Source organism: Mesoplodon mirus, assembly GCF_964341445.2.
Source record: "Mesoplodon mirus genome assembly, chromosome: 12".
NCBI classification, from domain to species: domain Eukaryota; kingdom Metazoa; phylum Chordata; class Mammalia; order Artiodactyla; family Ziphiidae; genus Mesoplodon; species Mesoplodon mirus.
Genome location: NC_138988.1, coordinates 103,208,955 through 103,235,033, shown reverse-complemented (window position 1 = coordinate 103,235,033; position 26,079 = coordinate 103,208,955). Strand labels below are relative to the sequence as shown.

Genomic DNA, 26,079 nt, shown 5'->3' with positions numbered 1-26,079 from the left:
AGCCTGGCCCCGCCCATAGCCCCGCCCCCGCCTCCCTCGGCCCCGCCCCCACACCAGGCTCCTCCCCTTCCTGCCGGCCGGCTCCCTGCGGCCGCCCGCCGCGCCCGGAGCGCGGCCCACCCGCTCCCCTCGGCTGCCCCGCCCTCCGGCCGCCCCGCCCCCCCGCGCGGGCGGCCCGAAAACCCGGAGCGCGGCAGTGCGGCTCGGCCTGGCCGGGCGGCCGCACTGGGCATGCTCAGTAGCCGGGGCAGGTTTTTCGGTCGCAAGTAGGAAGCTTTTTGCACTACACCGGAGAGGGGGAGCCGCGGAGCCAGCGCGCTGCTGTGCACCGCCGCCGCGCCCGCTTCAGCCCGGCCCGGCCCCGCGGCGGCGCGATGAGCCCGAGCCCGAGCCGGCCCGCCGGGGAGTGAGCGCGGCGCGGAGGGCGCGTTGCGCAGCTGCTCCTGCGCACAACCCGGCCGGCGGCCCGCACCGGCAGGAGTGAGCGCCGGTCCGCGCCCGACCGGCGCCGGAGCCGAGCGGAGCAGGAAGCGCAGGCCACGCAGGGACCCAAGTGAAACAAAGTGTCGGCCGCCGGCTGCGCGGCGCCTCGCCGGCCCTGCCCCGCGCCCCCCGCTCCACCGCCCACCATGGCCTCCGAGGAGCTGTACGAGGTACCTCCCCTCCCCCCCGCCCGGCCCCCGCCCGACGGCCGGCCCGCCGCCCCCTCCCCCCCCCGGCCGTAGTTTGCTGGACGGAAGCGCGTGCGCCCGGGCCCGGCGGTGGCGTCCGAGTTGCGGGGCCGGGGGTCCCGGCCGCGGGGCAGGAGCGCTGACGCGAGCGACTTGCTCGGACGGAGCCAAAGTGCCCGCGGCGAGGCGGTGGGTGCGGAGCCCGCGGCGCCGCCGGGCGGGGTCCGTGGGCGGCGCGGGGGCGCTTTCCTGGCCGTTCGGCGGAGCGCTCTGGGGAGGGTTTGCCTCCGGTTTTGGGGGGGCGAGAGGAGGGGTGCAACTGTCTCCCGACTCTGCTGCTGGCCTGAGCGATGCACAACATCGCACCGAGAAGGCTAAGCGTTGACCACATGCTTTAATTAGGTTAGCATTGTGGCCGGAGCCAGGAAATTTAAATTTAACGCTGATACACCGTCATTCATTTGCGCCGCAGCGGTGCGAGTGAGAAGGGGCACCCTCGGAACTCTGAGTTGTGGGCGATCGGTCCGCCAGCTTCGACTTCAAGTGATGCGGTTATCAGTTTGGGTCTTGAGGCACATTTTGTGCGCCTCGATGGAACTTCTTGACGTGTTGCGAAGTCGACTTCCTGGGAGTACAGAAGCTTGGAAGGCTCTCTGTTCTTTTGGACAAATGGTCCTTCTGTTGCGTATACGTATTTGTAAATAGGTCTTCGTAAGAGACTAAAACTTCTGCATACTCTTGATTTACCTCTTGGATGCGTTTAGGGACCTGGGTGTTTAGGGACTTAAGGAAGCGTCTGTAAAGAGTAGAGCCCCTTGGCCCCTGTGAACCCTTAATAGGGACCAGGTGAGCCTTCTGCGGCGTCTTCTCTTGTGGGTATGTTATCGCCGTTGGCACAGAATGGAGCTCTGTTGCCAACAGTGATAGCCTTCTAGCAACTTTTTGTTGCTTTTTTATAAAGCAACTTTTTGTTGCTTTAAAAGCAAGTGTTCGCCAAAGTTCTCAGGAGGAGGCCGCCTTCTGGAGAATCAGTGGTAAGGTTGTTGGCCTCCCCTTACATTGTACGTGGTCAGTGTACCTTAGCTGGCACTGAAAATGTTCCATTCTGTTCAACCATTTCACACATTAGCTGTGCCCTACTGTATTCAAGATACTATCTTGGGTCATTTGGGTACTAAAGGGAAAAAAAACCTCCCTGTTCTCAAGAAGCTTCCCTTCTAAGAAGGAAAGTGTTGTGTTTGGCAAAGGCCCAGAAGTAGAGGCTAAGGCACGCAGTTGGGAAAGTACATAGTGTGAGAGCATGAGGGATTTTGGTTTCTACATTAGATTATTTTTTGAGAGTTGAGGCTTGAGTATTCACTCGTCATTCATTTTTGTGATTATAAATACATAAGTCAGCTTGTTCCATTAGTGTGTGGGTGAGGGTAGCACCTTATACATAGGTTGTATCTCATGTGTAAAAAATTATTCTGAACACAACACTTTTACCACCAGTGCATTATGAACTAAATTTAGTTCTTTCTTTGCTTACTGTATATCTTCAGGTTTTCCCTTCTCCCGGCAGCATCCATTTATAAGTCACATTTTGTACAAAGTTTGTGTTCATTCAATGTGTTATTGAATGCCTACCCTGTGGAGGTTCCGTCGGGAGCTAGGGAGGGATGAGGGGCGGGAACGGTGCATGCCCTCAAAGAGCATCTGTTGGAAGAACTAAGTACATTGCAGAAAAATGACACATCTGCACAATTGAACTCTTGATTCTGAGTTTTAGTTTTGGGAAAAAGTTATTAGAGTTGAGATGACAGTAAACAGTGTGGTCAGTATATTTCAAGGTGAATTTTCTCACTTCTCCTTTACTTGTAGGCAACACTGTGACTATATGAGAATTGAAAGTTGATATTTGAAAGCTCTGCCTGGCGATTGAGAGCCTGGATTTGGAGTCAGAAAACCTAGTTATTGAAATCCACCCCTGTCTCCTTGAGCAAATTAACGTTGAAAGTGTCCTCATCTGTAAAATTGGGATCAAAGCTTACCTCATAGAGCTGTGAAGTTTAAATGAAAAAAAAACATGTAAAGCATACCTGCGGTTCCCAGAGAGAACACTCAGAAAGTGGTGGTTATTATTGTGTTCTACCTGATCTAACATGCCTCCTGGAGGCCTGGTTTTGCTTCTAAAGGTAGAGAATTGTACTGTTGTAATCAAGGCAGTATTATTTGTGAGGCAGAAATGATAGTAGTTGTTAAGTAAGCACTGCGTCTGACTGGCAGCTTGTCTGGGGGCGGGGGGCGGTCAGGAGCACTAAGGTATGTTAGTAGCCAGGTCCTGGGGCATGAGTTGCCTGGTTTTGTCCAGTTATGCCTAAATCGAAGGAGAAGTTTCATGTTTGGCCTCCCACTCCACAATTCCAGAGGGATATACTGGCAGAGGAGGAAGTTCAAAGTCTTGGTTTTTGAAGTAACTTGGCATGGTAAGAGCACGGGTCTGCCTTAGCCCCGTGAACTTGGGCGAGTTACCTGACTGTGAAGCCTTTGTTTTCTCACCTAAAAAGAAGTGAGATCTCCAACACTTAGCATGGTTCCTGGTATGTGGTGATAGGTCCTTAGTAAATGTTTAAGTGCTTATTGTAACTGTGCCTTGTGAATAAAAAAATAAGGGAACAGAGCCTAGAGAAGATGGGATGGAGCATCAGCCTCCCCAAATTGGAAGAACTACTACTGTTCGTTGAAGGACAGAAATGATTTACCCCCTGCATCTCCAGCAGCTGGGATCAGGGAAGACAGGTTTTTAAAATTTACCCATGCTATGAACTTTCTAGTCGTCACAAAAAGACAAGCATCCTTTACATCAGGGGTCCACGAACTTTACGTAAAGGACCAGGTAGTTATTAATATTTGAGACCTTGCAGGCCAGGCAGTCTGTTACCACTGCTGAGCTTTGCTTTTGTTGCCCAGAAGCAGCCATCGGCCATGCCCTAGAGGAGCGAGCGCCATGCTCCAGTAGAACTGTTTATGGGCGGTGAAATTCAAATTCCGTGTCACTTTTACATGTGATGAAATAGTCTTCCTCTTTAAAAAAAAATCACTTAAAAATGTGAAAAACTGGGCTTCCCTGGTGGCGCAGTGGTTGAGAGTCCGCCTGCCGATGCAGGGGACATGGGTTCGTGCTCCGGTCCGGGAAGATCCCACATGCCGCGGAGCGGCTGGACCCGTGAGCCATGGCCGCTGAGCCTGCGCGTCCGGAGCCTGGGCTCCGCAGCGGGAGAGGCCACAGCAGTGAGAGGCCCGCGTACTGCAAAAAAAATTTTAAAAAAAGTGAAAAACAGTCTTAGCCCATGGATTCTACAAAAACAGGCAGTAGTCTTGATTTGTCCTCCAGGGCTTAGTTTGCTAGCCTCTGCTTTAGATGATCGACTGTTCTGGAGCTGAGTTTTCTACTGGGGTTGGGTGTATGGAGGGTGGGACGTGGCATAGTTAAAGGCCTTCTAGCTCCAATCTTAGCTCTAGACTTAGAGCCAGACGTTGTGGATTCCACTCTTCCCTTCTGTGTTGGGAAGGGAAGAGCTGTATGTCTTAAGTAATTGTCTCTTCTGAACTCCCTCATCTGTAAAATGGGAATGATAATCACTGCTTCAAAGAATTGTGAAGCCTGAATGACATTAGCATGTGAAAGCAGTTTAGAGTTGATAAAACGCTATAGCCAGGTGTTAAGTGGTTACGTTTACCCTATGAAACATCTTTATTTTCCATTCTTAAAGGAAAAGAAAAAACCACACCGCGCCCAAACCCTGAAACCAAACCTTTTTTCCTTTGATTATATTGATTATATCACCAAAGGAGAGAAAAGATCAAAAGGATCTTAATTTATCTAGTGGCCAAATAACCACCAGAAGAGTGAGTTCATGTGCTTTGAGAAAGGAATCTAATACAATGAAAGCGGCATTCTTGTTTAGCTTAATCATTCCTTTTTCTCATCAGGTGTGGGCTTTTTCCCCCCTGAGAACTACTGTAGTAGCTTAACTTAAAATTCAGGAAGATCCCAGTGATCTTGTCTTGGCCTTCTGAGAAAACATTTATCCAACACATGCATGTTTCAGGCAATCAAAAATGGAAGTAAGCTTTTAAGAATGAAATTATACCTGGCTTATAAAACGTGTCTTCAAGTTGACTGGTTTGGAAGGATAATCAGGATTTGGGGGAAAGTTAAGTCTTTCGGATCCTTCTCCTTACTTTGGGATGAGATTGCACCTCTCCCGCGCACCGCAGGAATTTTAGTTGTAAGTCAGATCCGCACATGTGGTCCAGATGCTAGTCACAAACATGAGGAGACCCCGTGAGTGTTGGTCAAGATGGACCAGCGTCTGCCGTGTGTGGTTGGCTGGCTTTTGAGGTTGAGATCCCCCAAAATAAGAAAGCAGAAAGCGTTATTTGACTGCTGGGATTGATTGTGTGGTAATAGAGTCACGTGTGTGTGTGTGTGTGTGTGTGTGTCGAACATTAACACACTCTCTTAAATGTGAATTGCGGAGAATACTCCTGCCTGAGCAGGAGTGTGGAGACATCACCTGTGCTTTTCCTTTGAATTTGCTTCCAGGTCCTGTGTACTCGAATAAGTTTTTCTCTTCTTGCTGTGATACCTAAGAATCATTTAATCTTTTCCTCGTGCTCTGTAATGATTTTAACCATTGAACGTATTTTCATGGTGTACTGGAAATACTTCATTCAGTTCTGAGTATTTGAGCTGCACTTAGACCGGTCGAGTTTCTGTGAATAAGGAGTCATCATTTGTATATTGTGTGTATCTGTAGGCACATAGCATCATTGTGGGTTCTGTTAAGATAGAATACATGCAGATTCTGGGGCCCAGACCATGAGCTTGTAGTTTTCAGTGTTTGGATGGAGACAGGGATCTCTGCTTCAGAAAGCTTCTTTCTGGAATGTGGGTGGAGTTAGGAGCCTCTGGATTGCACTGGTCTGTTTGCGACAACACTGAGGGGTCGGGATGTGCCTTTGAAGAAGTCAGGCTCCAGGTGGACCAGACAAGTCCTTTGCGGGCCCGTTGACCGTTGCCAGTGTTTATCTGAGTCATTCCAGGAAGGGAGCATTAAAAACACTCAGTAGTTAGGTATAGGGCTGTTTCTGGAATGTCTGTTTGCTGTCTTCACCGTATGGTGTACTTGTCCACCAGATTGTAAGATTGGTGCGTACAGTTTTTAAAACTAGGACCTTTTTTCTGGTCATTAATTTCTACAGTTCACATTTTTCGATAGTTGCATAATTGTTGAATTATTCAATACATTTTAATGAAAGAGTAAATTAAATGAATGACTTACTTCCAGTTTCCCCTCCCCCAAACATGACGCCCAGCGCTTAGTCCCTCACCCACATGTGTGGTTTTAATGCGAGGATGGGGGAACTTCCAACTGTACTGTTTCCCACACCAACTTAATTCTCTCCAGCTTTTTAAGCTGGTCAAGGCCTGGGAGGCCCGTGTTCTCTAGGGAGTCTGGGAAAAGTCTTCTGCTTTGGTGTGAAAATTTGTTCAAGTATTAAGAGTGTTTTTTGGGGGAAGAGGATCAGCAGCTTTCCTCTGTTTCTCGGGGAATCTATGACCCCCAAAGTATTAAACTTGTTCTTGAGACCTTTGAGCCAAGACTTGGGTTTCACTACCCTTCATTGATGACTTTGACATTGTTTTTGCCAAACTCAGTTCTGCTTCAGCCAGAGCCTATGGTGAAACTGTGTTCAAACCTCGCTGATCGGGTTTGGAAGATGCATGGTAATTGTAGTCTTTAAGTGGCTATTCTTGAAATTTTACATACATAAAGCCTAAAGTTAATATTTTAGCTCCACTTCTGACAGCGCAAGGACTTGAGATACTTTAAATCTGATCCACCCCTGAATTTACATACTGTTATTTTCCAGTGTTAATCATCATCCGTGCAAAAACCCTCGCAAAGTAGAGCATTATTGTTGCATACAGACAGTATTTCTTTAGCTTTGCCTATGTCTTTACCAGTTTCTTTGATCATCAGTCTTCTATCTCAGAACTTCCTTCTGGGATTCTTTTTTTTTTCCCCTTAAGTATATCCTTTAGAGATTTCTTTAGGGAGGGGTTGTTGGTGGAAAAGTCTCTAGTTTTTTGATTACCTGGAAATGCCTTTCTTTTGCCCTCATTTTTGAAAAATAGACTTGATTCCAAATAAAACTAGTTACTTGGTTATTTTTGTTCAGCATTTTGAAGCTATCATTCCGTTGTCCTCTGGCTTCCCCATTATTCTTGAGGAGGCTGTCAGTGTGGAGGTCTGTCTTCTGTCTCTGGTGGCTTTGGGATCCTCTCTTTGACTTTGGTGTCCTCTAGTCCTGTTACAGTGTATCTCTGTGTGACTTTCTTTTTATTAATAATCTTGGTATACGTTGTTCTTCTCTTGTGGATTTGTGCCTTGCCAGTTGTAAAAGATTGTTGGCCATCTTACCATCAGATCCCGCTGTGCTTCTAAACTCTCCCTCGGGAATTCCAAGGATGCACTTGTTAGATCTCCTCATCCTCACCCTCTTGTTGCCATTTCCTTGTTTTTGTTTTGTTTGCATTCTGGGTATTTCCTTGGATCTCACTTCTGATTCACTAATGAGCTGTGTCTAATCCACTCTTCAACTCATCCATTGAGTTTTTAATTTCAACACTTACATTTTTTTACTTCTAAATATTCTGGGTATCCCTGCCCCCAAGCTGTTAGTCTGTGGCTTGCTTTCTTCATCTTTGATGTTTGTCTGTTTTTATGATTGTCTCAGTCATTATGGTTGGATTGGAGGAGTTACTGGGGCATTTGGATATTTTCCTTGCTTCCTGCAAGCCCAGTGAAGTGCTAAGAATTACATTTTATTGAAGATCTGTTATTTTGCAGTGACAGTGCCCTTTGGAACCTTGTTTGCTTTTTTTCCCAGAATCTGAAGAAACTTATTGAATTGGAATTTGTGGTATCTTGACTAGGGATCAAGGGCTTGAGCCGATGCTTGAGATTTACCTAAAGATACTGAGAATGCAAATAAAGTGTAAACTAGATTTCAAGGGAACTGTTTATGAAAATGGATATAATAGTTACAACAAATGCTTCTGAAGCAAAATGTTCAACATCTTCGTTCTGCCCGCCCTGATATATAGGCATATATATATATATATATATATATATATATTTTTTTTTTTTTTTTTTTTTTTTTTTTTTGCGGTACACGGGCCTCTCCCTGTTGTGGCCTCTCCCATTGCGGAGCACAGGCTCCAGACGCGCAGGCTCAGCGGCCACGGCTCACGGGCCCAGCCGCTCCGTGGCATGTGGGATCTTCCCGGACCGGGGCACGAGCCCGTGTCCCCTGCATCGGCAGGCGGACTCTCAACCACTGGGCCACCAGGGAAGCCCTATAGGCATATCTTGTCTAACTTTCCTTTGCCTGAGGTTGGCCTGTTCAGTTGGTCTGGACCAGTGAAGCCATAGTTGTTGACCTAACTTGGTCCACACCTACACACCCCATCCCTCCTCTGTACCTTTGTGTTGCCATTTTTTCAGTACATGGTGGTTTCCCCAGCTTGCCAGCCTCAGTGTCGGTCCTCATTCAGGACCTCATCAGAGTTCACTGTTAGCAGGAATCCTTCCCTTCAAACTCCATGTGACTAATTTCCCCTTTGTTTTGTATTACAGTAATTTGTACTTGCTTATTTATTACTTTTTCTAGGTATTAAATAATATGACGTGTATTTTCTCCTGGAATGGTTGGCTGCCTATTGTTTGGTTGATTGTAGTGCCTAATCTGAGGACGGGAATGTGGTGAGCAGTCAATGATTGCTGACTTTTAGCTGAAATACAAATATTATAGTGACTGGAGTTGCATTATTTGAAATTATACCATATATGTGAGAGTTGTGCATTTAGGTATCTTGTTTGAAAAGCCATATGGTGTTTTGGAGGAAAGTTATTTCTAAACTTGACACAAATAATTTGGAGGAAAATTGTGTTCCTGAAAAGAGTATTTGAACTGTTGGCCGCAGCATTTTTTATGTTTACCCACTGGTGAAAAGTGGGGTGGGGGGATGTCTAACAATAGTGTTCTCTAGTTGGAAAAGTCAGCTCAGTATACTTAGGAAATGTCTTTACTCTTCGTCTCTCTCCATTTATAACAGTCTCTGCCATGTGACATCCTCAAGAGGTTGGTAGTTTCCAGTGTTTGTTGGATGAAGCCTCCCAGTGTTGGTTGCAGGTCGTGAATGTCTCTGGTTAAAATGTTAACATTTTTCATCAGTAGGTTACTGTTGAGGATTTCAGTGCATCCCAGAGTTGCAGGCAGAAGCATGTCTTATCTTAGCATGTAACTGATCTGGAAGCTTCAGCTGTTCAGAATATGTGAGAACCAAGACAGAAAAAGTCCTCTTGGCTGTAAAAAGTTGTCACACCCCATACGCACTGAACACTCTGGGTCTCTCTTGGAGACCGTTTGCCTATATTTTCGGCATGATGTGCTTCGAGTATGCGGCTTCCTTAGCTTGTTAGAAGCAGATATCTGGTAAGGGAAGGGGAGCAGCCGCAGGGAGGTGAGCTGACATTAGTAAGTTTGCTCGTGAGATGGCACCTCCAGGTCATGGATAATAGGGGCTCCTGAGTCCCCTCAAGCTTGTGAAGGCCATGTTTACAAAGTGGAAAACGGTATGTTGAGAAGAGCTATCAAAAATAATTTGTAAAAAGTTTTGGGATGTAAGTGACAAAGCTCAGTTTAATTTTATGGTTTTCCAGAGTTTCCAGAGGAGAGAGAGCAAGTGTGCTCATAGGGGGATGGAGGGGGGAGTGGGGGGGGTCACAGCCTGGCCCGTTTCTGAATCCTCCTGGTACCCTGAAACCTCTGTGGAGCTAACCGCGTCCTGCAGAGGATGATCTTTGGTTTGACACCAAGTGTTTTAAGAGTGACTTCCAGCTAACACTTCTCCCTGAATCTTTGGGTCAGGTTGATGCTTCAGGAAGTTGGTGTCTTCGTACAATTCTTCATCCCCTGCTGGGTATGTCCCCGTCCCCCCGCCAGGTTAAGAGCAGGGACTTGCCCTGTCATCTTCCATGATGATGCTGGGTAAAGGAAGGATTAGGTGATTTGCTGAAATGTAAATGAGAATATTTGAATTGTGTTATTGATGAAAAATTTTAGAAAAACCTTGTTTCAGTCATTGTTTTTACCATTGAAGTTTAAAGAGATTTATTTTCTAGCTGAAGGCGTCTCATTGCTGGGAGTTGAAGAGAAGGCGCAGGAGCTGTTTCTATCTCAGGTCTGCCGCCTGCTTCTCTGCTCAGCAGAGCGATGGTGCTGGTCCTTGGTCGGTCATGGGAGCACGTGGAGGGGCCTGTCTGCTTCACGCTCCTCCCAACCCACGGGCTGGGCCAGAGCCCCCTAGAAAACGTCCTGTCTTCTGGGCATCTCCATCCTTCATTCCTCTCTCCCTCCCGGATTTCCTGTCCCCACGTCCAGCTTGGTCCCTCCAACCTGATTTCCGTCCTCCACCAGGTGCCCTTTGAGCCGAGGCTTCTTCCTTCATCCCATTTGGTCTCTGGACCCGGCTTCTCTGCTGGCTTGTTGCTCTGCTCAAAGCTCTGGGAAGGAGCGTCCGGCTGCCCCGTTGGCCCACCTCGCCTTTCATCTGTACGCTTCAGAGGGAACGCCCCGGGCTGCCAGACACCTCCGGCACCTGCGGTGGCGCTCGGCCGGCTCTCCAGCTCTCGGCCAGTGTAATGGGCCCCTGGCTTTGTCCTCTGACTTCCCTCCCTCATGCAGGTGTGCTTTTGAACTCAGAGCACCAGGTACAGGGCTATGTTGTGATCATTTTTAAGGAAGGAGAGGCGTGTGTGTGGTGGCAGGGGTGCTACCTAGAACAGGACGTGTATCGCCTCTTCCAGAAAAAGTCTCCAGAATTATTTTACGCGCCACCATTCGGCACCACTAGCTTCAGCTCATAAATGAGCTTTCTGAGAACGTTTTGATTAAATTGACAGGCACAGATCGAAGAGTGTATTCCCAGGGGAAACAGTGCCTCCTAAGTAGGACCAGGTTGGCTCCGATTACAAATGATGAGGCTGTGATGATTTTGTAGGAGCGAAAGATGGTGGAAATGAGATCCTGTTACTGTGCGCACGCGTGTGTGGGTGTGCGCACACGTGTGTGGGTGTTCCGTGCGCATTCACCTTGGCAGGAGGTTCCGCTGACCCAGGAACTGGGTCAAGATCAACAACAGAGAGACTGTGGTGGTGAGTGGGCAGCTTCACAGCAGTGCCCCCCCAGCTTTGTCCAGAGGATGACCTGGGAGAGAAAAAGGCCGGAACCACCCGTGGCCGGGTGGGGTGCAGGAAGGGCTGTTCCCACATCCAAGTGTCGCGGGCCCGACCCCACCTAAAGGAAAGCTAAGCCCTCGAGCCCTTTGCTTGGCTGATTTCTGCTGCAGTAGAGGGTCGTGTCTTGGAGTTTAGTTAACTTTTTAAGAAGCTTTCTCTAGAGTGGAGCTCCCCTTGGGGAAGCGTGCCCCCTGAGTGCTGGAGGAGGGACCCTGGAGAGAGTCAGGATGCTCGCGTGGCCCCGCAGGCAGCTGAGGGCTCTTGCTGCCCCCTGACTCGCATCTCATTCCCCAGCCTGGGGACTGGGGTGGGAACAAAACCGAGGTGGGAATTCCCATCCCTCCTGTGTTCGCTCCACCTTCCACCTCTCTGCAGTGTGACCGTGTTTCTCTGGGATCCTGCCAGCCTACGGGGCACTGCTCCCATGCCCACCTGTGAGGACCAGTCTTGGGCAGGAGGGATCTGGCTGTGTCCTCCGCCCTCCTGGAGGAGCTGCCCCGTGCTGGGCACCATCGCCGGGCCACGTGAGGTCAGCTAGAGCCCTGGGTGCTCTCTGAAGCCGCATGGAGGCCCAGCGGAAGTGAAGGCTGCCTTCCCTTTTGCTGCAGGAGTAGCGAGGCATCACCCCTTGTCCGAAGCTCCTTTGGTTTTCAGTTAGGCTTCTCGCCTTAGTAGCATCCCGGGTCGGGGAAGATGCCGGGGCCACGCCTCCCCACAGGCTTTCTTGCTGGCCCAGCTCTGTGACCTGGCTGGCCTCAGGCACCTCTGAATCCCTGGGGGCAGGAACTCCAGAGATTCAAACTAAAGCACCTGCTGCCTAAGGAGAAAGGGTCTTGAGAGCTGCGTGCAGGGGCTTGTGGGCCTCTGAGGAGACGTGTGTATCACAGGCTTCCCGGCCCCGAAGATGGCTGTAGGGTTAATGATCAAAAAGTTTTGTTTGTTTTCTCTGTCTTGCATTTTCGTTCCTCTCTAGCTCTGGGTTGGGGAAGTGAGATGCTGTTGCTGTCTTTTCCACCTCGCACTCCTCTGCCACTCGTCTCATCCCACCCCCGCCGCCTGTTTGATGCCCTCCGTCATATGATACGGAATTGACCTGTTCTCAGAAGTTTAATGGAAAAACCAAGCGAACAATAGAATCCTTCTGTCTTTCCAGAGCAAATCAACTTTCGATCTATAAACTAAGCTACTCTTGTATTCGTCCTCCCTCCCCTTTCCCTGTGGCTCGTTTGTCTTTGGTAGAAAATGGATTTCTCACCCCTGCTGAGCTTCTTCATCAGTGTAGGACGGACACGTCATCCCCTCGGGTGTTGGCTTGTACATTATGTGTAAGACGTTAGTGATGATACAGAAGAGCAGCAAACATGTAGGAAGATTTACTCTCCTCCTGTTTTTGATTTATGTTAGCATGTATGTTAGCAGGAGTTAGTAGGAGCTATTTAGTAAACGTTCTCAAGTGATTTATGAGTCTGTTAAACATGGCGTTAGAAAGATTTCCTGAGGCAAGTTTATGACCATACCTTTTAAACATGAAGATTGCTTAAACCTTAAAAAAACCTTTTTAAGTTTTGAGGAGCAATGAATAATGATGTGACAATAGTGGATTTGAGTATATGTAGGTGACCTTTCACGTGCTTTATAAAGGGTTCTCAGAGTCCAGGAGGCATCACCTCGGTGGGTTAGGGTTAAAGCTAAGGTGTTCAAGATGCTCTTCTGTAAGACACACACTTAACACCTTAACCAGAGAAAAAGAAAAAGCAACCCCCTGATTGTTCTTGCTAGAGTTATAAGGGTTTCTTAAACTCTTTGTAGTGTAAGTTAACAGATGATGGTAGTTCAGTCACAAAAGCAAGCAGGATCCTCATCTGCCTTTTCTTCCATGGTCTCCATCCTTGGGATCACTAAGCAGACATAGAGAAGATGTGACTAAAACAATGACATTTACTCATGTAGCTTGTGGGAGCTCACAGTAATTACCTGTAATTTTGAGGTAGCCTGTAGGTTTCCTGTGCACAGCAGCCTAGAAATCTTTTGTATGAACCTAAAAATGAGTGACTAATTATAGGGTAGAAAATGAATCAGCTTCGTATGAGATCAAGCAAATTTGCAAGGAGCCATGAACTTAATGCGTCAACACAGATAACAATTTTTGACTGTCACCAAAGACTTTAGGTTAAACAGGTGGCTATAATGAAGCACAAAACATTGATGAAAAGAGAAGAAAGATCAGAGATTCCATTTGTCAAAATTTTGTCCAAAAGAGATTTTGAAAGTTTCTACAAAGATGATGAATATAAATGATGATTTGACATTTACTATGATTTTTTTTCTTTAAGAAATAGAATAAACTAAAACACGTTTGGGGGCTTCCCTGGTGGCACAGTGGTTAAGCATCTGCCTGCCAGTGCAGGGGACATGGGTTCGAGCCCTGGTCCTGGAAGATCCCACATGCCGCGGAGCAACTAAGCCCGTGCACCACAACTACTGAGCCTGCGCTCTAGAGCCCGTGAGCCACAACTACTGAGTCCGTGTGCCACAACTACTGAAGCCCGCACGCCTAGAGCCCGTGTTCTGCAACAAGAGAAGCCACTGCAATGAGAAGCCCGCGCACCGCAATGAAGAGTAGCCCCACGCTTGCCACAACTACAGAAAGCCTGCGCGCAGCAATGAAAACCCAACGCAGCCAAAAATAAATAAATAAACGAAAACCAAAAATAAAACAGAAAAACATGTTTGGAGAATATATTAAAGGGAAAGACGTGTCCAGTACAAACATTAAAAGTCTGAGGTGCAGTAGCCAGCGTTACCATCCCAAAGAACCAAGGAAGCACCAGTGTCAAAGAAACCAGCCTGTTGTTTTGTCACCAGTAGCATCGTTCATCATATAACCACTTTCTCAGGGCCGAGTAGATTTAGCAAGTAGAAAGTAGGAAGTTTGAGAATCAGTGAGATGCAGAGGGAGCAACCCCGAGGCCTGTTGATGGGCTCTTTATCAGGACACTTCATTGTGTTTGTGGGAAACCATATTTGATGTACACCATGTCATCAACTTAACTCACTAGACCGTATAGTTTTGAATTACCCCGGTTCATTACCAAATTCATTTTTGTGAACTTTTAGCACCATGGGGGATATTCAAAAGACTGTGCATTCAATCCTAAAAGAGGAGAAAGTTCTGAGAATGTTTTGTGTTTTCAGCAGCCTCTTTGAAGTAAAGAGTTTATTTAGCCTTTTAAGGTCACTACTTGAACCAGCTGACATCCACTTGGCAGGCAGGTGCTTTGAATTTCATGGTCTCATCACCTTACTTGTGGTTTGTATGTAAAGGCCCTATATGCATGTTTATTGAGGAAAGAAGATGGAAGTCAAAAAAGAAAAAAAAAAAGTCAAAAAAGAAAAAGAAGTCACCCACTGCTCTAGCACCCAGATTAACTACCACAAGCCAAGGCCCATCATTCGGGACAGCTTTGTGCATAGATACAGGTAGAAGAGTGCATTATACAGGTCACAGTTATGTCATAAAAATAGAATTATATCCATGCTGTTTAACAGAAGACACATAGAAGTTAACACTGAAGGAGTTGTGGAGTGTTCTATAAAAACCTTTTATTTATTGGTCCATTTTTCTTCTGCTTTTTTCTTGATTTGTTGGAGTTCTTTGTAATCGATGCTCATCTTTTTTATTCATCTTGCAAATGTTTTCTCATCTGTGTTGTGTCCTCACTCTTCATTAAAGATTTTAAAATCTGTCACACAATTACATATTTCACCCACCAAATTAATGAAAATTTACCTTTTAATGCAGTCTTCTTTTCCTCATTTTGTTTCTCGTTTAGGAAGTCCTTCCTACACCAAGATCATTATCTTCTATCTTTTCATCCAAACGTTTTGCTTCTAACGGTAGCAAAAGCCTGCCGTTTGTTTTCCTGGTGTGACGTCGGGATCTGATTTGTTTTTCAACTGGATAATCTCCTGTCACCACTTACTGAACTAGTCGCGCTCTCCCCTTCCCGTTTGCCCCTCTGCCACACGTGAAGTTTTCATTTACGTGTGTGGGTCAGTTTCTTCTGCTCACCTGGTGTTTGTCTTTTCTTGGTCACACAGCACACTGTTGCCATCAGTATGGCTTTGTAATAATTGCCCTGCCAGGTATCTCGATCTTGTTCTCTTTTTCTGAAAGATGGCTCAGCTGTTCTTGGTGGTGCGTTCTTCCGCTTCCACGTTGGGCTTGGGTTGATGCTGTGTTGCATTCATGGGTTAGTCTGGGGCACAGGAGATGCAGCAGTGGAGCTGACCGATGAAAGTCCTGCCCAAGGAGCTTAGATTCTAGCGGTGGCGGCAGGCTCAGTGGGATACAGCTAGTGGCTTGGGGTGTGGGTTAGTTTTATGTAAATTGTCAGAGAAAGCCTCATTGATAAGGTGACATCTGGGACTCGAAAGCAAAGGAATGCCCCCAGAGGTTGGCGTGTTCTTAGCGAGTTTGGGCAGCAGCAAGGAGGCTGGTGCCTCTGGAAACAGAGAGGGATGGTACCTGAGGTCAGGGCGGTAGTGGGACCTAGGCAGGCCCTTTGTAGATGTGCTGAATACTCCGAGTTTTATTTTTACTGAGATGGAAAGCCATCGGAGGAGTGACATAATCAATTTAAAATTTTTAAAGGGTTGTGCTGGATGCTACATGGAGAACAAACCGTGGCAGGCCTAGGAAGGAAGCTGGGAGATTGGTCAGGAGGCTGGCAGGATAACTCGGGCAGAAGATGTTGGTGTTCGAAACCCGGGTGGCGGGGTGATGGAGTCGTGAGGAGTGACTGCACTTGGGGTCTGTTTTGAAGGTGGGGCTGGGCAGGATTTATGCGTGGGTTGGATATTGGATGTGACGGAAGGAGAAGAATGGGATCGGCCGATTGTTCAGACAGGTGCGACCGCTTAGGGCTCGGCTTGGGTTTTTATCGCGGGGGAGGGCTGGGGGGGTGGATAAGTAGGAGTCGGGCTTTAGACACGTTAAGTTCGAGATGCCTTTTGGACATCAGGTGGCGGTGTGGGCAGGCAGAGTCTACAAGTTTAGAGTTTAGGGCATATGCTCCGGCGGGAGATGTCTGTATGTGCTTGGTTTTTAAAGCCGGGGAAGGATGGAGTCATCCAGGGACTAAGTGTAGGTAGAGAAGAGACGTGAAGGTTCGATCGTGGGGACGTTCTCATATAGAACTTGAGACGAGATGAAGATGCAGTAAAAAGAGGCGTGGCCAGGAAAATAGGAGCAAGGGACAGTGGTGCGCTGGAAGCAGGTGACGAACATTTCAAGGAGGAAGTGACTCACTGTGTTCTGTGCTGTCGTGGGGACCTAGAATTGACCACTAGGTATGGCAGCAGCTGTTTGGGGGCGTCCAGGGGCTCCACCGGGCGTGGGCTCGTGACAGCATGGGAAAAGAGGAATTGGAGGTGATGACTGTAGGCAGTTCTCAGGACCGGTTTTTAGAAAAGGGAACCAGGAGGGCGAGGTAGGCTCCAGAGTTTGTTTGCTTTAAGATAGGGGAAATTATAGTATGTTGTGTGATGCTGCGAGAAAGCTAATAGGAAGGGGAAATTAATGAATCAGGAGAGAGAGGGAGGGAGGGCAGGAGCTCAAATGGGATCCTCTCCCCCTCTCCCCATCTTTTGGTTCTTCGGTATGTTTTGCTACTCACTTTTTTAAAGTTTTTCACAGTCTTTCTTAGATTTATTCCTAGAAACTATAGTTTCTTGTTCCTCTTGTTAGATCTCTTTAAAGTTATATTTTCTAACTAGTTAATACTTGTGCACAGGAAGGCTTTTATGCTTCACGTTTGTATCTAGCAACCTTGTCAAACTATCTTGGTTGAAAATTCATAGGCTCTTTTGGGTTTATATGTAGATAACTATATCTTGTGCAAATAGGGGAGATTATATTTTTCTTCCTCTTCAAATTCGTACCTGTTACTTTATCACTTTGGCTGGGACCATTTGGTACGATGTTGAGTATCAGTTACAACAAGGATTTTTTAAAGAATTTTATTTTATTAATTTTTGGCTGCGTTAGGTCTTCATTGCTGTGCGCGGGCTTTCTCTAGTTGTGGCGAGCGGGGGCTTCTCATTGCGGTGGCTTCTCTTGTTGTGGAGCAGGGACTCTAGGCGTGCGGGCTTCAGTAGTTGTGGCACACGGGATCAGTAGTTGTGGCTCTCGGGCTCTAGAGCGCAGGCTCACTAGTTGTGGCGCACGGGCTTAGCTGCTCCGCGTCATGTGGGATCTTCCCAGACCAGGGCTCGAACCCATGTCTCCTGCATTGGCAGGCGGGTTCTTAACCACTGCACCACCAGGGAAGCCCCCAAGCATTCTTATTTTATTTTTAATTCTGAAAGTTCTATAAAATTTTATTATTAAGTAAAAGCTGTAGATAGTTGCTAAGGTACTTCTGTTTAAAAAGTTTTTATTTTTGGCTGTGCCACGCCTTAGTTGCGGCATGCAGGATCTAGTTCCCTGACCAGGGATTGAACCTGGGCCCCTGCATTGGGAGCTCAGAGTCTTACCCACTGGACCACCAGGGAAGTCCTGCTAAGATACTGTTTTAAAGTTAAAATTCTGTTATTTCTGGTTAAAGTTCTCTTATTTCTAGCATGTGAGGAGTTCTTAATCCTGAATGGTTAACGAATTGTATGGGATGTGCTTTCTGCATTCATTAGAGATTGTCATTTTACCCCCCTTTTAATATTTTAATGTGTAGTATATTAATATATCATCTGATGTTAAGCCATCCTTGCATTTCTGGGATAAGCCCTACTTAGTCACAGTGTGTTATTACGTACATTGTTAAATTCTTTTCATAATCAGGCTTACAGTAGTCACTTGAAAAGGTAACCAACTTAATATTTTTTCCTATTATGAAACAGTTGCAGAATCCCTGGATTTTCTGTGTTTTGATTTTCTGTTTCTGAAGGTTTTGTTTCACCTGCCTATAAAATCTTCTGGACTTCTGTTTCCTTTTAAGATAGGAGAGGAGCTCTTTGATTATTCATTAGAGAATTACCTTGTGTTTCTTTATCGATGTTTTCTATTTCTTAAGTCAATTATGGCCTAAAGTTTTTTATATTAGAGTATTTTAGGATATTTAAAAACCTGTACTGGATCTATGATTATATACCTTTAACATGCCTTTTGGTTTTTTGTGCCTTTTTCCTTACAGATATTTTATCTCATTTGATTCTTTGTAAGAATCAGTTTTTAATTTTACTGACTCTTTATATCTTTGCTTTCTGCTTTATTTCTTGCTCTTTATTTCCTTCTGCCCTCTTGACGTTATCTGGTTCTTTTCCTAGCTTACTGAGTTGAATAGCTCATCTTGTTCTTTAATGAAGGCTGTAAAATTACCTTGTAAGTACAGCTTTAGCCACATCGTATACGTTTGCTTTATTTTTTAAATCTTCAGTATCTTTAGATTTTTCTTTGTTTATTAAAATAAATTCACTTATTTTTTTGTTTAGGATATTTATTCATATGTTCTAAAATCCAAAAAGTATTTAAAAAATTTACAGCCACAAGGATTTTGTCTTTTTGTTTTTGAGTAGTTTAACGTACTTAAATTTAAATATTTTTAAGATGAAAATCTTTTTCTTTACTATGTATCTTCTAATTGAATTACACCATGGCCAGAGAATGGTCTTTATGAAACCTTAATTCTGGAGGTTTCCTCTTGTGATCTTGTAAAAGGGTTTATTTTGGGATTTAGAGTCCATCTTTGTTGTTTATCCTTTTATTTATTTTTCAATTGTCTGTTGGTCTGAGAGATTTTTCTGTATGGATTGGGTATTTATTCTTTTGCTGGTTGGATGATATAGGTTCTTTGTCTGAGCTCGGGGTTGCCATTAATTTCTTTAGATTCTTCTTAACTATTAATCTGAATGATCAAATCATTCAGTGATTTCTTCTGAAATGTGACAGGGACGTATGTGTTGTTTACCTTTTGAGTATATCTACTCCCTGTGTCTTATGCTTATTGAGAATATTTCTATTCTTTTTAATGTACCAGAAATGAGATATGTATTTAATAGTTAATTAAGTTTTATATGTCTTCCTTGAGGACATAACAAGGACATAGCTCACTATTAATTCTTCACTGAAATCTCCAACCTCACCTCCACTAGGTCAAGATTATTTTCTAGTATTTGTTTTATCTTTCAGAAATAAACCAACAGGTTTTTTTTAAATCACAGGTTATTTAAATTTTCTAACTTTACATTTCACTTATCCCTTTCATTCTATGTGGGCTGACTTTTGCTCCTGAATTGCACCTTACTTTCTTTGCTTTTCTGTTTTCTTTTTTGAGATATAATTTAGATACCATAGAATTCCTTTTTTTTTTTTTTTTTTTTTGTGGTACGTGGGCTTCTTACTGTTGTGGCCTCTCCCATCGCGGAGCACAGGCTCCGGACGTGCAGGCTCAGCGTCCGTGGCTCAGCCGCTCCACGGCATGTGGGATCCTCCCGGACCGGGGCACGAACCCGTGTCGCCTGCATCGGCAGGCAGACTCTCAACCACTGCGCCACCAGGGAAGCCCTAGAATTCCTCTTTTTAAAGGATACAGTTCCGTGGTTTTTAGTATGTTTACAAAATTGTACTTTTACTGTTACCTAATTTCAGAACATTTCTGCACCTCAGAAAGAAACTCCTTACCCATTGACTGTCAGTCGCCACCCCTAACCCTGCACCCCTGGCAAGCACTAAATCTACTTTCTGTATGAATTTGTCTATACTGCACATTTCATATAAATGGAATTATACAATATGTGGTCTTTGTGTCTGACTTCTTTTCTAATATGCTAATAATTTAGCATAATGTTTTCATGGATCATCCATGTGTAGTGTGTCAGTACATTATTTCTTTTTATGGCTGAATAATATTCCTTTTTGTGACTAGACCACATTTTGACTATTCACTGATTGATGGATATTTGAGTTGTTTCTATTTTGGTGTGTGTTATGAGTAATCCTGCAATGAACATTTATATAGAAGTGTTTATGTGCGCATATACTTTCAATTCTCTTGAGTATATATTTAGCAGTAGATTTTATTACAACTTTAAATGATTATTTTAGTAAGGATTTGAGATAGTAAATTCTTGATATTTATATGTCTAAAGGTAATCTTACTATTATATTGTCACTGTTAATGGCTTTTTAGCTGGGTGTAAATTTTATTGGTTGACAATTAAGATTTATTAGCTTTGCAGCTGATGGAAAAAATCTGCCCCTCTTTATAAGTCATCTGAGTTTCTGGTAGTTTAAGATTTCTTACCCTTGACAGTTCTGCAGTTTTACTACAGTGGGTGTAAGTGTGGATATGATATACTTTTTTTTTCCTCTTTCTTTTTTTTTGCTGTACGCGGGCCTCTCACTGCTGTGGCCTCTCCCGCTGCGGAGCCCAGGCTCCGGACGGACGCGCAGGCTCAGCGGCCATGGCTCACGGGCCCAGCCGCTCCGCGGCATGCGGGATCCTCCTGGACTAGGGCACGAACCCGCGTCCCCTGCATCGGCAGGCGGACTCTCAACCACTGCGCCACCAGGGGAGCCCATGATATACTTTTGATCTGAGGATGTTTGGTCCTTTTAATCTATGTTAATACCTTGAGGAATTGTTGTCTCTGTGTTCATAAGGTAAATGGGTCTATAATTTTCTCTCCTGTTTCCTGTCAAGAGTTATGCTGTTCTCATAAAAGGAGTTAGGAAGCATTCCCTTCTCTTACTTTTTGAAATTGGTTTTGATTCCTTCATGAATGTTTACTAGAATTTATCAGTGAAGCCATCTGGTACTGAAATTTTCTTCTGTTGAGTTAGGTTATGAATTCACTACTTTAATGGATATGAAGTTATTCAGAATTGGTATTTCTTCTTGAGTTTTGGTGTTGTGTCTTTAAAGGAATTTACTTTAAAGTGTTGGATTCATTGGCAGATAATTGTTTCTCTATTATTCATCTCATTTTGGTTTAATTTGCTTTTATTTTTAGCTTTATAAGGTGGAAGTTTAGGTCATTGGTTTAAGAGTTTTCTTGCTTTCTAATAAGAACATTTAATGCTACAAATTTCCTTCAAGCCCTTCTTTAGTATATCCTGCAAAATTTGATATGCTTTCATTTTAATCTAGTTCAAAATATTTTCTAATTTCCCTTGTGATTTCTTTGACCCATGGGTTGTTTAGAATTAGGTTGTTTAATTTTCAGATATTTTAGGTTTCACTAGATGTTTTAATTTTGATCTTTAAATTCCATTGTAGTCAAAACATTTTCTGTAGATTTATTTTTTTTTGGAATCTATTTAGACTTGTTTTGTGGCACAGTATTTGATCCATCTTGGTGAATGTTCTCTGTGCACTTAAAAAGGTTATATAATTCTTCAGTTATCAGTGGAATGTTTCATAAATATCAGCTAAATTAGGGTTAGTGTTGTTATTTGGGTCTCCTATATTTGTACTATTTTTTAAAATCTGGTTTTACCGATTATTGAGGGGTACGTTAGGATCTCCGACTATGAAAATGCATTTGTCTCTCTTCTGTTTTTTGTTTCACACATTTTGATGCTCTGTTATTACATGTGTGTGTATTTATTATATTGGTATAAGTATACCAATATAGTGCTCTGTTTATCTTTTAAAATCATTGTGAAATGTCCCTTTTCGTCTGTAATAATACTTCTTGAAGTCTATTTTGTTTTATATTAATATATCCATTCCAGCCTTGGTATGTATTTATTCAGCCTTTTAGTTTGTTTCTGTTTTTATAAAGTGCTGCTTTTGAAACTAGAATGTAGTTGGTTCTTGCTTTAAAAAAAAATTACCAATCTTTGCCTTTTGATTAGAACGTTTAGTCCATTTACAGTTAAAGTAATTATTGGTATGGTTGTACTTTAGGTCTACCATTTTGCACTTTTTTAGGAAGAGATTTTTGTTTGTCTTTATTCTTCCTTTTTTTCGTTTTCATGTTAGTCAAAGTTTAAAATTCTCACTTTAATTTTGCTGTTGGTTTTCTAGCTATATTTCTTTGCTTTTTGGGGGGCGGGGGGAGGGCAGTTGCTCTCTAGGGATTACAAGATGCATTTTAGCTTTATCCCAATCTACTTAGCATTGGTATTGAATCACCTCAGGTAAAACCCAGAATTTCTTCAATAGTATATTTCAGTTTTCCGCCTCTTGCCTTTAGTAGTATTGTCATACGTATTTCATCTAAATAGTTTGTTCTGTAGTATATTTTCATTTCTCTCTCTTATCTTCAGTATTACGTGGATTACATTGATATACCTTGTAAACTCATCAGTAGTGTTGTAATTTTTGCTTTAAGCTGTCATCTTTTATAATGGCTAAGAAATTATATATTACATATATAGTCATCCCTTAGTATCCACACGGGATTGGTTGCAGGACCCCCTGTGGATACCAAAATCTGCACATGCTCAAGTTTCTCATATAAAATGGTGTAGTACTTGCATATAACTTGTGCACATCCTCTTTAAATCATCTCTTAGATGACATATCTAATACAGTGTAAATGCTATGTAAATGGTGGCCAGTGTGTGGCAAATTCAAGTTTTGCCTTTTGGAACTTTCTGGAAATTTTTTTCCCTGAATATTTTCAATCCACTATTGGTCGAATCCATGAACGTGGAACCCGTGAATACAGAGGACCTACTGTACCCACATGATGACTGTTTCTGGCTTTATTTCTTCCTGTAAACTTAAGTTGCTATGTAGTGTGATTTCCATTCAGACTGAAGAACTCTCTTTAGCATTTTCTGTAGTCAGATCCGCTGGTGATAAATGGTTTTCCATTTGAAAATGTCCTCATTTCACCCTCAATTTTAAAGAATAGTTTTGCTGGATACTAGAATTCTTGGTTGACAGGGTTTTTGTTTTGTTTTGTTTTCCTTCTTCAGCAATTTGAATATTTGGTCCCAGTGTCTTCAGACTTCCATAGTTTCTTAACGAGAAGTCAGTTTATGTTCTTAATCATTATTGTTTTTGTTTTCCTGTGTATAATACATCATTTTTCTTTGGCTGATTTCAAGATTTTATCTTTGGCTTTTAGCAGTATGACTAAGATGTGTCTTAGTCGTTTTATTTGTTTTTATTCTGCTTAAGGTATGTTGAGCATTGGGGGATTTTTCAGATGTTGTGTCTTCAGAAAATTTTTTCCTTCCTCTTCTGGGATTCCAGTTAGTGTGCTGCTTCCTGTTGTCACATCTTTGAAAATTCTATTCATCTTTCGACCATCTCTTTTTCTTTCTTTTTTTCAGATTCTTCTATATTCAAGTTCATTACAGCTGTTAGAAGAAAGCATCAATTTGTTGTTTAGCTAATCTACTGAGTTCATTTTACTGATTGTTCATTTGTTTCTCTGTTGACATTGCTGTATTTGTTTACTCACTGGTATCATATTTTCTTTCGATCCTTTGAGCATATTTTCCAAATTCGTGGAACTGTTTGTTGGCTGCTTTGAAGTCTCTTAAATCCAACATCCGGGCTCATCTGGAGTCAGCTTCTGTTGACTGCCTTCTTACTTGCATATGGGTCAGACTTTACTGTGGTTTTGCTTGTCTAGTTGAAAACTGGACATGTTGTAATGACCCTGGACTCTTGTGTTCTTCTGAGGATTATTGGGGTTTTATTGTAGCAGACAGTTAAATGCTTAGAGTCAAACTATAAATTTCATTTTTGCTGTGATAGGTGTCTGCTTATATATATCTGCTCTGTTCTTTTGTCTTTCCACGGATGTTTCTTTACTCTGGCGCCCTGTGCCTGTAAGATTTGGAAGTTGACCAGGCGTCTCAGTAGAAATGGACTTTGTCTCTCCCTGTTCTTGTCTCTTCTGAGGATTTCTCTGGGTTCTAGCTGATCTGCCAGCTTTGGGCTTTGTACTCTGACGTTTAGAGCCTTCTGCATCCCTGGCTGAGCACAGCTGGGAAAGGGCATCACATTCATAGATTTGGCTCCATGTTCCTCTTTCAAAAGATTTCTCACTGACTGCTTTTTCCCCAGGCCGCTGGTGGTTTCCTTGGAGCATATGTGGTTCAGCTGTCAGCCAGGGGTGTCAGCATTTTATGCCTGAATTTGAGTGTTGCTTCTTCTACAGTTCTGGTGCTGTCTGAAAACTCTAAATTTCTGGTTGCTTCCCCAACTCTGAACTCTGATACCCGGCATCTTTAGCTGGTAAGGCTCTGGTTTTTCCAGCCACCAATTTTGCAGCCATAGCTTTGGGGGTTGAGCAGTGCCCTCAAGCCAGGAAGCAGTTCTTACACCTTAGGGTTGTAATTTTTGAGATTTAACCCTTTCCCTGACTTTTGTAAGTGCTGTGTTTAGGTAGTTTTTTTTTTCAATTCATTTTTCATAAATGTTATCTGTGTGTGTTCTCGTGACCCCTTCAGTCTTCCTGCCATTACAGAGAATTGACTCTTGGCTTGTTTTGACGTATTAGGGAACAGCTTATCTGTTTCAAGAGCATGTCTTCCTGTGTGCTTTCATTGCTTGTAGGATCATCGTATTCATCATTTTTTTTTTTTTGCTTGCAATATGTTTGTATGAGATTCAACCACCATCCTTTTTCTGTTGTTCGTTTTTATTTGAAATTAGTCTCTGTTCATTAGGAAGGGGGACGGGTCAGGAGAGGTTTTCTCAAGGCACAGCTCCAGAGCTCCCTCTTCTGTTGTATTTGATACATGGCCTTGTCTTTCGTGGCTCTGTCCTGCCATCCTTACCCTTCAGCTTTCACCTGGCTGAAAGCTCCTCTGTCCATTGCCCCAGCTGTCCTCTCCTGCTCAATTTTTAGTCTGTTTCCAGCATCTTTCATTAGTGGAAGGGAGCTTTGCCTGGTTGGTCTCAAGAACTCTTTTTTTTTTTCCCTAGGGCTTCAAATTCTTGGCTTTTTATTTATTTATTTATTTTTGCTGTGTTGGGTCTTCGTTTCTGTGCGAGGGCTTTCTCTAGTTGTGGCAAGTGGGGGCCACTCTTCATCGCGGTGCGCGGGCCTCTCACTATCGCGGCCTCTCTTGTTGCGGAGCACAGGCTCCAGATGCGCAGGCTCAGTAGTTGTGGCTCACGGGCCCAGTTGTGCCGCGGCACGTGGGATCTTCCCAGACCAGGGCTCGAACCCGTGTCCCCTGCATTAGCAGGCAGATTCTCAACCACTGCGCCACCAGGGAAGCCCGGTCTCAAGAACTCTTAAGGCCTAGACAGCTCCAGACCCCTGAGACCCGACTCTGGACTCCGTGCTCACTTGTGGATCGAGTGTGCAGGGGTTTCTGCTGCTTCTGGCTGCTGCTCTCGTGGGCCTGCTCTGTTCTCTAGTGGGACCTGCCGATGATGTTGGCGTTCTCCTGCTTCTATTCGTCATATGCCCTGTGGCTTCCCTCCTGCACGGATCCTGGTACATCTGAGTCTTGTGGCTTTTGGTGATTTTTCCTGTGGTTTGGGGTTCCTTGGCTCTTACTGAAGATTCTGATATTTTTAGGGCACTGGGGAAGTTGACAGCCTCCTGCTGTCCCTGTGCTCCCTTAGTTCCTCCGGTCTTGAGAGAAGGCAGGGCCTTTATTCTGCTTCTAAGGCTGGAATGTGGGTGAGGATTCTCTCCCATTCTCTCACCAGCTCCTGCCTACAACCAAGGTCGGTGAAGACAGAAGTGTTTCCTTACCCTGTTCCCTGGTCACTCCTCTGCTTGAGAGTGAAGCCTGGCATCTCGTCTGTACGTGTGGGTCTCTGTCCTCACGTCCCACCTCACGGGCTTTGTCTCCTGACCTTGAGATCACCAGGCATCAGTAGGGTGCCTGGCTTCAGATTTTGCTTATCTTGCTTCATTGTTGGAGTTTCATCTTTATATTCTTAAAGATTTTCCTACTTGCCCGCTCGTGAGTGATGCATTTTAAAAAGTATTTTTAAAATATCTAAACTCAGCTTTGTGTTTCTATGTTTATTGTACTAGAAGGACTTGTTAGGGTATTTTGTCCACCATACTGGTGAAAATGAAAATTTCATTTCTTTTTCTTGAAACTTGTCTCTTTTTCCATGACT

General features: G+C 44.3%; 1 protein-coding gene across 1 annotated transcript in view; it reads left to right on the top strand.

Annotated features, from left to right (window-relative positions):
* Window positions 1-245: 245 nt before the first annotated feature.
* The window catches only part of CDYL (chromodomain Y like), a 131,061-nt gene continuing 105,227 nt past the window's right edge, over window positions 246-26,079 (top strand). Inside the window, exon 1 of the mRNA XM_082639569.1 lies at window positions 246-653. Coding sequence (XP_082495695.1) covers window positions 630-653 — 24 coding nt within the window. The 5' untranslated portion in view covers window positions 246-629. The remainder of the gene's footprint in view (window positions 654-26,079) is intronic.